Source organism: Lissotriton vulgaris, unplaced genomic scaffold, assembly GCF_964263255.1.
Source record: "Lissotriton vulgaris unplaced genomic scaffold, aLisVul1.2 SCAFFOLD_2350, whole genome shotgun sequence".
Classification (NCBI taxonomy): Eukaryota; Metazoa; Chordata; class Amphibia; order Caudata; family Salamandridae; genus Lissotriton; species Lissotriton vulgaris.
The window spans coordinates 9,573-22,824 of record NW_028245866.1 but is presented as its reverse complement, the minus strand read 5'-3'; the positions used below and the strand labels follow the sequence as shown (position 1 = coordinate 22,824).

At 47.0% G+C, this 13,252-nt stretch overlaps 1 protein-coding gene across 1 annotated transcript; it reads right to left on the bottom strand.

The window, feature by feature from the left end:
• Positions 1-10,708: 10,708 nt before the first annotated feature.
• On the bottom strand, positions 10,709-12,870 carry LOC147666262 (uncharacterized). Its single transcript, XM_086949182.1, has one exon. It carries the CDS (start codon positions 12,242-12,244, stop codon positions 11,180-11,182), a length of 1,065 nt encoding a protein of 354 aa, XP_086805308.1. The 5' UTR covers positions 12,245-12,870; the 3' UTR covers positions 10,709-11,179.
• Positions 12,871-13,252: the final 382 nt, after the last annotated feature.

The window sequence follows — 13,252 nt, the reverse complement described above, 5'->3', positions numbered from 1 at the left end:
GCTGGCTTTTGATCGGCGTCGTCCTCAAGAATCCTACTCGAAGCGAGAGGGCTCATCCACTATGAGCGAATACAGATCACGATTGACAAGCCCCGTTGTGTTCTGAAGGTGGAGCTTATATAATGTCCTCCCATTTAGCCAACCCCCAGCGCCGGATGGCCTTCTGGGACTTGTAGTGCTTCCACAAAGGACTGGAAATACGGAATCTTTTACCTTTGGCCTTGTCGATGGTAGCGATCGCTACAATAACCTGGGCTTCATCCTAGACTCCTCCCCACCGATCCAAGAATCGGTTCCCCACCGAAACAAGAAAGACAGTCACCCATGCACTGGTCACCAGCCGATTGGATTATGGAAATACCCTTTACGCCGGGACCACAGCCAAACTACAGAAAAAACTCCAACGCATCCAAAACGCCTCAGCCAGACTCATACTGGACATTCCCCGTCATGCTCACATTTCCGGTCACCTGAAGGATCTCCACTGGCTCCCCGTCGACAAGAGAATAACGTTCCGTCTCCTCACCCACGCACACAAGGCCCTCTACGACCTAGGACCCGAATGCCTCAACACACGACTGCCCTTCTACACACCCACCCGCCAACTACGATCATCCAATCAAGCCCTCGTTGCAATTCGGCGCATCCACAGATCCACCATGGGAGGAAGATCCTTCTCCTACTTAGCGGCCAAAACCTGGAATTCTCTCCCCACTCACCACCGACTTACACAGAACCACCTCTCCTTCAGAAAGCAACTAAAAACCAGGCTATTCGATAAGTAATGCACCCACCCTCTCTCAAGCGCCTTGAGACCCTCTGGGTGAGTAGTGCGTTATACAAATTCCTGAACTTGAACTTGAACTCACAAGTGGGATTCCCTCTAGAGGTGGGGAATGATAGGGGCACCAATTTCATATCCAAGTATATGAAATCCCTTTGGCAAGAGTGTTGTGTAACATACAAGTTCACCACCCTTTACCACCCCCAAGGAAATAGGTTGGCTGAGAGATTCAATCGAACCCTAAACGGCATGAACATGGGCCTGGAAGGTCCAATGAGGCGTAAGTGGGACGTCCTCTTGCCATGCCTTCTTTTTGCATACCGTGAGGTGCCACAGAAGTCCCTAGGGTTCAGCCCCTTTGAACTGCTGTATGGCCACCCAGTGAGAGGACCTCTGAGTTTGGTAAAGGAAGGCTGGGAGCAATCTCCCAGGAAACCTCCCGAGAATGTATACAGTTACATGCTGGACTTCAGAAACAAGACCAGGCGATTCAGGCAACTTGCTGAGTCAAATCTGGAAGCCAGCCAGGAAGAGATGAAGCGGTGGTATGACCAGAATGCCACTCTGGTAGAGCTTCAACCTGGACAAAAGGTGTGGGTCTTGGCCCCAGTGGAGCCTTGTGCACTTCAGGATAAGTGGAAAGGTCTATTTGAGGTTGTGGAGCGCAAGAGTCCTGTCACCTACTTGGTGGACATACAGTCTCCCAGGAACCCTTTGAGGGTCCTACATGTTAACTGCCTTGAGGCCCCACTTGGAGAGGTCCGAAGTCGGCATGCTCTTTGCAACTGATGATGGGATGGAGGAGGAGACTGAGCATCTTCCTGACCTCTTGGTAGCCTCTGAGAAAGATGGGTCAGTGGATGGAGTTCACCTCTCACCTACCCTGACGCCTGAGCAACAGGATAACTGCCACCAATTGCTGGGGCAGTTTCCAGATCTGTTCTCCCTGGTTCCTGGTGTCACAAGTTGGTGCGTCCGTGATGTGGACACAGGAGGCAGCTTACCTGTGAGGCACAAGGCCTACAGGGTAACTGACAGGGTCAGAGCCTGCATCAAGGAGGAGGTCTCCAAAATGCTTGCTCTAGTGGTGGTTGAGTCATCCAGCAGTCCTTGGGCCAGCCCAGTGGTTTGGTCCCAAAGGCTGCCGCGCCGGGAGCCACACCTAAACTCCAGTTCTGTGTAAACTACAGAGGACTCAATTCAGTCACCAAGACTGACGCACACCCCATCCCCAGAGCTATGAGCTCATTGATCGGCTAGGGGCTGCACAGTTCCTCAGCACGTTTGATTTGACGTCTGTGTACTGGCAGATCGCCTTGACTGATGGGGCAAAAGAGAGGTCAGCATTCTCCATACCAGATGGGCATTTCCAGTTCCGGGTTATGCCATTTGGAATGAAGAATGCCCCGGCCACCTTCCAGAGAGTGGTCAACCAGGTGTTGGCGGGACTGGCTGAGTTTAGTGCCGCCTACCTGGATGACATTGCAGTGTTCAGCAGCACATGGGAAGAACACCTGCGACACCTCTGGGAAGTGTTGATAGCACTGCGCAAGGCAGGCCTCACGATCAAGGCAAGCAAGTGCCAGATCGGGCAGGGCTCAGTGGTATACTTGGGACACCAAGTGGGGAGTGGCAAGGTGACCCTTACAGCCCAAGATTGAGACCATCCTGGCTTGGGAGCCCCCCAAGACCCACACTGCAGTGAGAGCCTTCCTGGGGCTCACTGGGTACTACAGGAGGTTTGTCAAGGGATATGGCACCATTGTTGCCCCTTGACAGAGGTGACTTCTAAGAAGCAGCCCAGGAAAGTGATCTGGACTGACACCTGTCAGAAGGCTTTTGACACCCTGAAAACTGCCATGTGCACGGCGCCCGTGCTCCTGGCCCCTGATTTCTCCAAGGAATTTCTAGTGCAAACAGACGCTTCAGAGCATGGTGTGGGGGCTGTTCTCTCACAAATGACTGAGGAGGGCTGGGACCAACCTGTAGCCTTCATCAGTAGGAGGTTACTTCCACGGGAACAGAAGTGGAGTGCAATAGAGCGAGAAGCTTTTGCTGTGGTCTGGGCATTGAAGAAGCTAAGACCCTACTTGTTTGGGTCTCACTTCCGGGTTCAGACAGACCACAGGCCCCTCAGATGGTTGATGCAAATGAGGGGTGAGAACCCAAAACTGTTGAGGTGGTCCATCTCTCTACAGGGTATGAACTTCACGGTAGAACACCGACGTGGCACAGATCACGCTAATGCTGACGGTCTGTCCAGGTTTTTCCGCCTTAGTGATGAGGAACTCCCTGGGGAAGGGTAGTTCTCCCCACATTTCAGCTGGAGGGGGATACGTGTTAGACCTGGCACCTTGGCGTGAGTCTCTCTTCCACTTTTTGATGATGTGCCTCAGATGTTTTTGCTGGTGTTTGCTGCGCAGGGCACTGCGCCACGGCCAATCCGTGCTGCAGTGCAAGTGCTCCCAATATAAAATGTATATGTGATTGATTTCCATGATTGGCTCATTGGCTTTACTGTCAGTCCCCAGTAAAGTGCACCAGGAGTGCCAGGGCTTGTAAATGCCAATACTGCTAGTGGGCCTGCAGCGCTGGTTGCGTCACCCACAGAAGCAGCCTTTTAAAATGTGTCTAGGGTCTGCCATTGCAGACCCTGTGTGCAGTCTGGTACTGTCATGCTGGCTGGGCAAGTGCACACACTTGCCAGCCTCAAAACCTTCCCTTTGCTTCATATTAGTCACCCCTATGGTAAGCCCTAGGGCAGGGTGCATTGTAAGTGTAAGGTAGGACAAGCCCTGGTGTGCGTGGCATGTCCTATTAGTGAATTACAGCCAATTCATTTTTCACTATTGTAAGGCTACCTGTTCTCTTAGGCCAAGATGGGCTGCTGGAATTATTACACCCTATAATCCCAGCAGGATCAGGGAACATGGTAGAAAGTCAAGTTTAGTATGCCTGAACTCAGAATAATAAAATACTTATTTTAGTAAAGTTTATTTTAATATCCTGTGTTTGCAAATGCTACTTTTAGAAAGCTAGCATTTGCTTGCCTAACCATTTCAGCCCGCCTCTGCTAGGATGTGTATCTGCTGTCTGGGTTGTGTGAGTGACAGGGCTGGGGGATGACAGGTGGTGAATGAAAGGATTACACCTTAGTGGGAAGTGGGAGTGCCCCTGGACTCTGAATAGGGCTGTGCTCTGCCACCACAATGCTGGCTCCACCTCCTGGGGAGCGACTGATGACTCAGCCCGACACCTGGCCCAGGAAGAGGGAGGACTGTCAACAGAGTACTCCTGGCTTCCCCTGTCATCACAATGCTGGCTCCTCCTCCTGCAGAGCGTCCGATGTGCCCGCACCTCACACTGAAAGGAAAAGCCATAAACAGCACAACAGAGTGCTTCAAAACTGAAATAGGCTATGCAAATGTCCCCCTGGCCTGAAAGAACAAAAGAAACTGAGTATACCTATAGGAGCCCTGCTCCCAAGTAACTAGACCCTGTTTCCCACAACGAACCTCTGCCCAACTAGAAGGAAGAAGAAGAAGCTGGAAGGACTGGCCTGCTGTCTGCCTTGCTGAGGAAGGAGGGGAAGAGACCTAAAGAGGACTTTGCTGACTTGTGCTTGAAACATTCTCCAAGGGCTTGATTGAGCTTGCCCCTGACCTGAACCCCAGGACTAGTGGGTTCTCTGTGCCTTGGCTCATCTGCGATTGAGCCGTGTGTTTCCTCCCGCCGGAGGCAAGACTGCGCCCCCCTCGCCCCCTCCTAGAAGTATGTCACTCGGGAGCTTGCCTGCCCTTTCAACCGTTGAGAGCCTCGCTCTGCCCAGAGCCACTCTCTGCCCCTCAGGTCAGGCCGCCTGCTCCTCTGCCACTGTTCGTTACTGGAGTACTTGGAGTGCTTGTCTACCCCCTCCTGCCAGAATCCTGGTCTCCCCGAGCGCACATCGATAGCCTGGATGGCCGCCCGTGCATTGTGATCGCACCCGGACGCCCCGATGTGCCCTCTGATCTCAGGAAGAGGCTGCGCCGCATAACCAAAGGACTCGCCACCTCTACAGCCTGTATTGGAGGTCTCCGTGCCGCGCCCCGCCATCTGGAAGCCACCCGCTGTCCACAGACCCCAAGGTACATCTGACCTCAGAAGCGTTCTATGACACGTCTGCCTGCCTGGCCCAGGAGCAGACGTCGCGCATTTCCCAGGATGAACTGCACACTACGGGCTCAGGGCCTGCAACGTTTTCTTTCCCCGTTATTCACTGTGCGCACCCACCGTGCCCGGTACGCCGATCTGCCGCCTGGACCACTGGTAGAATTTTGCGCGTACCCAGGAAAGCTTCCCCCCCCTCTTCCCATGAGCGTACGAGTCGCAACAGCCCAGTACGACTCGTACCCACCTCTAACATCAGCAGCGCTGTACGCGGCATACCGTGGGAAGTGTGAGAGTCAGCAGGACTTCGCTCCCCGGCCCGTACGACGCGCAGGGAAGTTCGTTAAGCATACAGCTGGTACGGTCCGTGCCCCAGTGCCTGGATAAGGTGCCCACAGTGTGTAAAAGTAGTTTAAGACAAACAAGGACTGAGAGAAGAAAAAATTTACAAATTGAGAAGAACACTTGCCATTGTTTCACATCTTGTGGCCAAAGCTAAAACGTTAACAGAGGTCTTGTAATGTTTTGCCTGCATAGATATATATATATTTTTACATAAAGTATTCATATTTTCACATAACCAATGATTGGTGTCCATTTGTGGGGGGATTAATGTATTTACTGTGTGTACCTACAAATGCTTAACCATTAACGCCTGAAGATTAGCCTTGGCTGCTCAAGCCACGCACCTAGAGGGTGAGCAAGGGTAATTCTGAAGGGGTCATCCTGCGCCCTGACTTAGAGGAGAGGGTCCCTGCTTGTCACAAGTGAATACATGCGCCAATCAGAGACCCCCAATTCTAACACCGCTGGAGAGAGTTAAGAATAGGTTGGGTTTGTGAGAGAGTGCTTAGTGTTCACTCGCCAGTCGTCTGCAGGTCCTGCTGGAGAAAGTTAAGAATAGGTTGGGTTTGTGAGAGAGTGCTTAGTGTTCACTCACCAGCCGTCTGCAGGTCCTTCTGGAGAGAGTTAAGAATAGGTTGGGTTTGTGAGAGAGTGCTTAGTGTTCACTCGCCAGCCGTCTGCAGGTTCTGTTGGAGAGAGTCTAGAATAGGTTGGGTTTGTGAGAGAGTGCTTAGTGTTCATTCACCAGCCGTCTACAGGTCCTGCTGGAGAGAGTGTAGAATAGGTTGGGTTTGTGAGAGAGTGCTTAGTGTTCACTCGCCAGCCATCTGCAGGTTCCGCTGGAGAGAGTTAAGAATAGGTTGGGTTTGTGAGAGAGTGCTCAGTGTTCACTCCCCAGCCATCTGCAGGTTTCCGCTGGAGAGAGTTAAGAATAGGTTGGGTTTTTGGGAGAGTGCTTAGTGTTTACTCACCAGTCGTCTGCAGGTCCTGCTGGAGAAAGTTAAGAATAGGTTGGGTTTGTGGGAGAGTGCTTAGTGTTCACTCACCAGTCGTCTGCAGGTCCTTCTGGAGAGAGTTAAGAATAGGTTGGGTTTTTGAGAGAGTGCTTAGTGTTCACTCGCCAGCCGTCTGCAGGTCCTGCTGGAGAGAGTCTAGAATAGGTTGGGTTTGTAAGAGAGTGCTTAGTGTTCACTCGCCAGCCGTCTGCAGGTCCTTCTGGAGAGAGTTAAGAATAGGTTGGGTTTGTGAGAGAGTGCTTAGTGTTCACTCGCCAGCCGTCTGCAGGTCCTGCTGGAGAGAGTCTAGAATAGGTTGGGTTTGTGAGAGAGTGCTTAGTGTTCACTCACCAGCAATTTGCAGGTCCTGCTGGAGAGAGTTAAGAATAGGTTGGGTTTGTGAGAGAGTGCTTAGTGTTCACTCACCAGCTGATTGCAGGTCCTGCTTGAGAAAGTCTAGAATAGGTTGGGTTGTGAGAGAGTGCTTAGTGTTCACTCACCAGCCGTCTGCAGGTCCTGCTTGAGAGAGCTTAGAATAGGTTGGGTTTGTAAAAGAGTGCTCAGTGTTCACTCGCCAGCCATCTGCAGGTTCCGCTGGAGAGAGTTAAGAATAGGCTGGGTTTGTGGGAGAGTGCTTAGTGTTTACTCACCAGCTGACTGCAGGTCCTGCTGGAGAGAGTTAAGAATAGGTTGGGTTTGTGAGAGAGTGCTTAGTGTTCACTCACCAGCCGTCTGCAGGTCCTGCTGGAGAGAGCTTAAAATAGGTTGGGGTTGTGAGAGAGTGCTCAGTGTTCATTCAGCAGCCATCTGCAGGTTCCGCTGGAGAGAGTTAAGAATAGGTTGGGTTTGTGGGAGAGTGCTTAGTGTTCACTCACCAGCCGTCTGCAGGTCCTGCTGGAGAGAGCTTAGAATAAGTTGGGTTTGTGAGAGAGTGCTCAGTGTTCACTCGCCAGCCATATGCAGGTTCCGCTGGAGAGAGTTAAGAATAGGTTGGGTTTGTGGGAGAGTGCTTAGTGTTTACTCACCAGCTGACTGCAGATCCTGCTGGAGAGAGTTAAGAATAGGTTGGGTTTGTGAGAGAGTGCTTAGTGTTAAATCACCAGTCGTCTGCAGGTCCTGCTGGAGAGAGCTTAAAATAGGTTGAGTTTGTGAGAGAGTGCTTAGTGTTCATTCACCAGCCGTCTGCAGGTCCTGATTGAGAGAACTTAGAATAGGTTGGGTTTGTGAGAGAGTGCTTAGCGTTCACTCGCCAGCCGTCTGCAGGTCCTGCTGGAGAGAGTTTAGAATAGGTTGGGTTTGTGGGAGAGTGCTTAGTGTTCACTCGCCAGCCGTCTGCAGGTCCTGCTGGAGAGAGCTTAGAATGGGTTGGGTTTGACAGGGAGAGAGTCAAGGTATGGCTGACCTTTTCCATGGAGGGGCACTGTTAGCAGATAAATATACACACTCTTGCCAGTAGTACTAACAGTGTTGATCACCATCATCGTTCCCTTGTAAAGTTTACATGTTTCTATTACTTTCATGTTTTACATCACAAACCTTGATTTACAAACCTGTGCTGAATATTCCCAGCTGGCAGCGCATCAGGACCTAGTAGGAGGGGCCTGATCCAGTCACTTATTGCGATCAGTGAGGATGATTAAGTGGTTATAAACAGATCCGACATTGAAATCCATCGGCTTTAAGTCTCTGTGCTCTCCCCTTTAAGATTCGGCTAACCAACAGTCTTACATCAGGCCCCTCACACCTCTCCGATGAGGAACACCCTAGACCAATGGTCTTAAACCCTTTTAATACCACCCCCCCTTCCTCCCAGCAATCATAGGGCGCTCCTTAGAATTTTTAGCAATTATTCTATTAAATTGTCAATGTTTAAATATGTTTAGACTTATTTAAGCAATGGAGTTAAGTTCTGTTTTAAAAATGCAATCAAATGCATGATTGCCCAACATACTGTTCTAGTCAGACAGGCCTTACTACAGCTTAATAGCCCGCTGCCGAGGGACTGCGGCTCGGGCCTAAAACTCAGGTTCAGGATCTTTAACAACCGGTATACCCTGAGACAGAAAGACTATAAGGCTATTAGAATATTCCATCCACTGAGGGTAGAATGTTCTAAATTAAAAAGGAAGAAACATGAAGACAAACATTGGAACATTGGAGGTCAGAACAGATATTGGTCTCATGCTCACTGTACATTGGTATTCAAGCTAGCCTGGCTGATGAGGAGTGATACCTCAAAACGGATCCTAGGATGCTTGTTTCTAGTCCAGGGAGGACCTGCCTTGGCAGCTAGGGCTGGATTGTTTCCATGAGGAGCAGGTTCAAGACTGATTTGCATATGGCTGGCTCTAAATTGGTGTGCCATGGTGTGCAAAAGTACAATGGATTGAACCCAGATTTCTTGACTGGGAGTCAATGTTTGATTTATTCCTCGTTCCGTCCATCATTTGTGTGTCTTTTGCTTTCTCACCCTAAGTGTGCCGGGTATACCAAGACTTGGGTCCTAGGCTAACTGTGCCACTGTTTTAAGCTTCTAACTATAATGGGGTGGCCCAGTGACCCTCAGAACCTGGGTTCCAAGATTATACAAAAACAATGGCTCTGTTGGGTGAAAAGTCAATTTCTTTGTAAATCTAAATGGTAGGCAAAACTATCAATGTATTTCACAAAGTTTTTTAGAAATACATAATCACCCTGGAACAGAATTACTTGTTGAGGGAGAAAAGGGGAAAGAAGGAAGAAACACACACCATTTTGGATTTAATCCAAAATATTCTTATTTTTAGAAAATCTGACATAGATATAGCATTGGTAAACATGGGAATGGGTTGTCCAAGTCAAAATTAGCATAAACGTACAAATAACAGATACGTGCTTAGGTGAATAATAGTGACAAGTGATGTTGACTGTGTGTGGATACACAAATACATAAAAACAAATAAAGATCAGTCCAAAATTCAACATCAATTTGTTTCAACAAGTACATATGTTTTCTCCTATTGTCGTTGAAACTTGGTATGGACTGATTAGTAGCACAACGTTGACGTTTCAACCCTATAAGATGGTGCTGGCTTTATCGCAACTGTGTCGGGTCTTCATAAGGACTAACAAGCAGGTGGACAACCTGTTGGTTTTGAATCTTTCAGCACCTATTTCTATATAGGCAGGAGGGTGGGGATGTGTCAGCCGACACCATCCACGACCAAGGGTTCAATCGCAGTATCTTGTGCAGTAAATGCGTAAAATTTCTCCGCCAGCCGGTGGAGAAAAATGGAAGATTTCGGTTAAGTGCCGCTTGTGGGATCACTTTAGGATAAGATCAAGGAACGTCTCTCTCCTTCACGATCTGGCGATCAATGCGATAAAGCCAGCACCATCTTATAGGGTCGAAACGTCGACGTTGTGTTCGAGTTGGAAAAAGGAAGTTTGGAAATGGAGTCTGGAGAAGTTTGGAGACAGAGGAAATTTGGAGCTTAATATTTATTGTTTTTTCGCAGTCACAAAAGAGGAAGATGGCTGCTGCTCATGGGGACTTATACATGTTCTAAGTTCCAGAATGTTTTAAAGTATTCTAAGTTCTAAGATATTGTTGCTGCTGTGTTTGGGCGGTAATAAAAGAGATATGCTACTAATTTTTCCATCTCTTCTGAAAACCTTAACACCTTTGGAACCCTTTCCTGAACTGGCACACAGATAAAATCTATCCTGTATCCAACTACAGTTTCCAAAACCCAAGGATCCTGCGTTAGTCTGATACACTTAAAATGAAATGCGAGGTTTTGTAATGTGCTTGGATTTCTTTCTCACAGAATAAAAACCAAGAACGTTTCTTTACCTTTAGGCCTCTTTGTGCTAGTCTCCCAATGGGTTCCTGATATTTCCTGTTTTTCCTAACTGTAGGGAAATAAACAATAGCACAGAATAGACACTTAAGTTGATGCCAGAATGCTCGCTGATTTTTTTTAGGTTTGAAGATTGATAAAAGCTTTTTGCATGTTCACTGCCATGATATGGCTTTTCTCCTGTGTGTCTTCGCTGATGTATAGAACTATGCACAAGAAAATGGGCCGTTAGTGCAAGATTGGTTGTACTGCACTTACACCTAAGAACCCACAATCCCTCGACCGACTAGCTATAGTGTCTCATTAGCTCCCCAGACCATCCGAAGATACCTAATGCTTAGACAAACCCAGAACACGGAACTCCCGACCTCTCAGAGTCGTCGTAGCAATGCACACCCTTTTGCTCACTTACCTGTGCTTGTCCACACCAAACAATGCAGAGTCTATGTAAAGTTTAAAGTGTTTATTTTTCAACTAACAAACTCTGTGCGTAGTTCTATGATGCAGTCAATGAGCTAGCACCAGACCAGAAGAATAATACATAAGATAAAAACAATGATCAAAGTTACAATACCATAAAATAAGAAGGGAGAGATCATTCTGAATGACCAGTGGATATTATGGCCATAGCGCCTAGACCACCCTCCCCTGGTAGGAATACGTATATTATATAAAAGAAGCTCTCTGGGCCAATTCTGGGGAACCCCTCATCTTAGAACGTAGGAGTAAGGTTACATCATAGGTTCAGCAAGGCTCTAGTCTTCCGTCTGTCTCGAGAAAGCTGCTGCGTGTTAGTAAAATGCAAGCATTTCTCAATCGTGCAAAGAAGTGCCTAATGTTATGTCTAGGTAGTGCGGATTGACCAGAAGTGGAACGCACAGTGGCTTGTTTATCGACCTTGTACGCAATGAGCAAACTATAACAATATGAGCTCATGTGGGCACAAAGGTATTTTGCACAAGAAGATACAGAGTGTTGTGCGCAAAAATAAAAAGACACATAGATAAAATGGTTGCTACCTCAGGCTAACTTTAGCAAATAATAGCGTGACACTAGGGGCCGCACTACAGTTTTTCCCCAGTGTGTGCTCGCTGATGCTGTTTTAGGTTTGTTAATTGACAAAAGCTATTCCCACATTCACTGCAATGGTATGGTTTTTCTCCAGTGTGTGTTCGCTGATGAATCCTTAATGTTGAAGATGTAATAAAACTACGTCCACATTCACTGCAATGATATGGTTTTTCCCCTGTGTGTGTTCTCTGATGGAGTTTTAGGTGTGATAATCGACTAAAGCTCTTTCCACATTCACTGCAATGGTATGGTTTTTCTCCCGTGTGTGTCCGCTGATGTCTATGTAGGACTGATGAGAGACAAAATCTCTTCCCACATTCATTGCACTGGAATGGTTTTTCCCCAGTGTGTGTTTTCTGATGCTCCTTTAGGTACCATAATCTACAAAAGCTCTTCAGACATTCACTGCAATGATATGGTTTTTCCCCTGTGTGCGTTTGTTGATGATATATTAATCCTGAAGAGGAACTAAAACTACTTCCACATTCACTGCAAGGATATGGTTTTTCGCCTGTGTGTGTTCTCTGATGCAGTTTTAGGGGTGATACATCTATAAAGCTCTTCCCACATTCATTGCACTTGAATGGTTTTTCCCCAGTATGTGTTCGCTGATGACTCATGAGTTTTGATAATTCTATAAAACTACTTCCACATTCACTGCAATAATATGTTTTTTCCCCTGTGTGTGTTTGTTGATGATACATTAATCCTGAAGAGGAACTAAAACTACTTCCACATTCACTGCAAGGATATGGTTTTTCTCCAGTGTGTGTTCTCTGATGCTGTTTTAGGTGTGCTAATTGACTAAAGCTCTTCAGACATTCACTGCAATGATATGGTTTTTCTCCTGTGTGTGTTCTCTGATGTTGTTTTAGGCCTGACAATAGACTAAAGCTCTTCGGACATTCACTGCAAGGATATGTTTTTTCCCCTGTGTGTGTTCTCTGATGCCGTTTTAGGCCTGATAAATATATAAAGCTCTTCCCACATTCATTGCACTTGAATGGTTTTTCCCCAGTGTGTGTTCGCTGATGACTCATGAGTTTTGATAATTCCATAAAACTACTTCCACATTCACTGCAATGATATGGGTTTTTCCCCTATGTTTGTTCGCTGATGCTTTTTTAGGCCTGATAATTGACTAAAGCACTTCAGACATGCATTGCATTTGTATGGCTTTTCTGTGTGTGTTCTCTGATGCAGTTTTAGTCTTGGTAAATATACTCTGTGTTTTATATAGCAGATCCCCCATTTCTTTTAACTTTCAGTTAACTGTGGTTTTCGCTGGTTGCTGTGGAATGGCCTGAAAGATCCATTCAATACACCTTTAGCACTGAATGGTGGCCTGATATCACTTTAGGAAGCAAAGTACTGCTGTAACCACCTCATGATCAGAGCTGGTATTGGACATGTTTACACAAAAAGTGGTTGATCAGTGTTGCCTTAATTTTCTAGGGGGTAATTTCTTCATCTTGAGGCACGGAGGTGACAGCTGAGACTCGTAGAATCACCGAATTGCCCTTGACGGTACTTCAAAGATCTGTCAGTTTATGTTCAGGTTCGGCTGCCTCTGTCGGCACTTATGTTTTCCTGAATACTGGAACTCAATGTTTCTGACTTTGCTTTTGCAGATTTACAGTATTATCTTCATTATTCCTAAACATTTTGTGCAATCAAGGATTGTTTTCTGTCGGATGTAAAAAGATTTAAATTACTTAAATGGAAAATACCAGAATGTGCATATACAATTTTTAATTGATTGTAAAAGCATCTCATTTATTACTATTGTTGAAACTTATGAAGAAATATTTAAGACACATTTAACCATACAGAGATATTTGCATAACAGTTCCTTTGAATACGCCACATCTTATTTATTTCAGCAAAGGGGTCATAGAGTAACTTAGCTAAAAAAGGGCGCTCGCATAGCACTCATATACTAGTTACAGCTTTAGGTAGATGCATATGGTCAAGGTTTTGTTAAAACAAGAACAGCTCTTAGAGTAAGAGAAGGATCAGGAAGACTCAAGACAGCAAGGTGGATATCAGAATGTTGTGCCATGCAT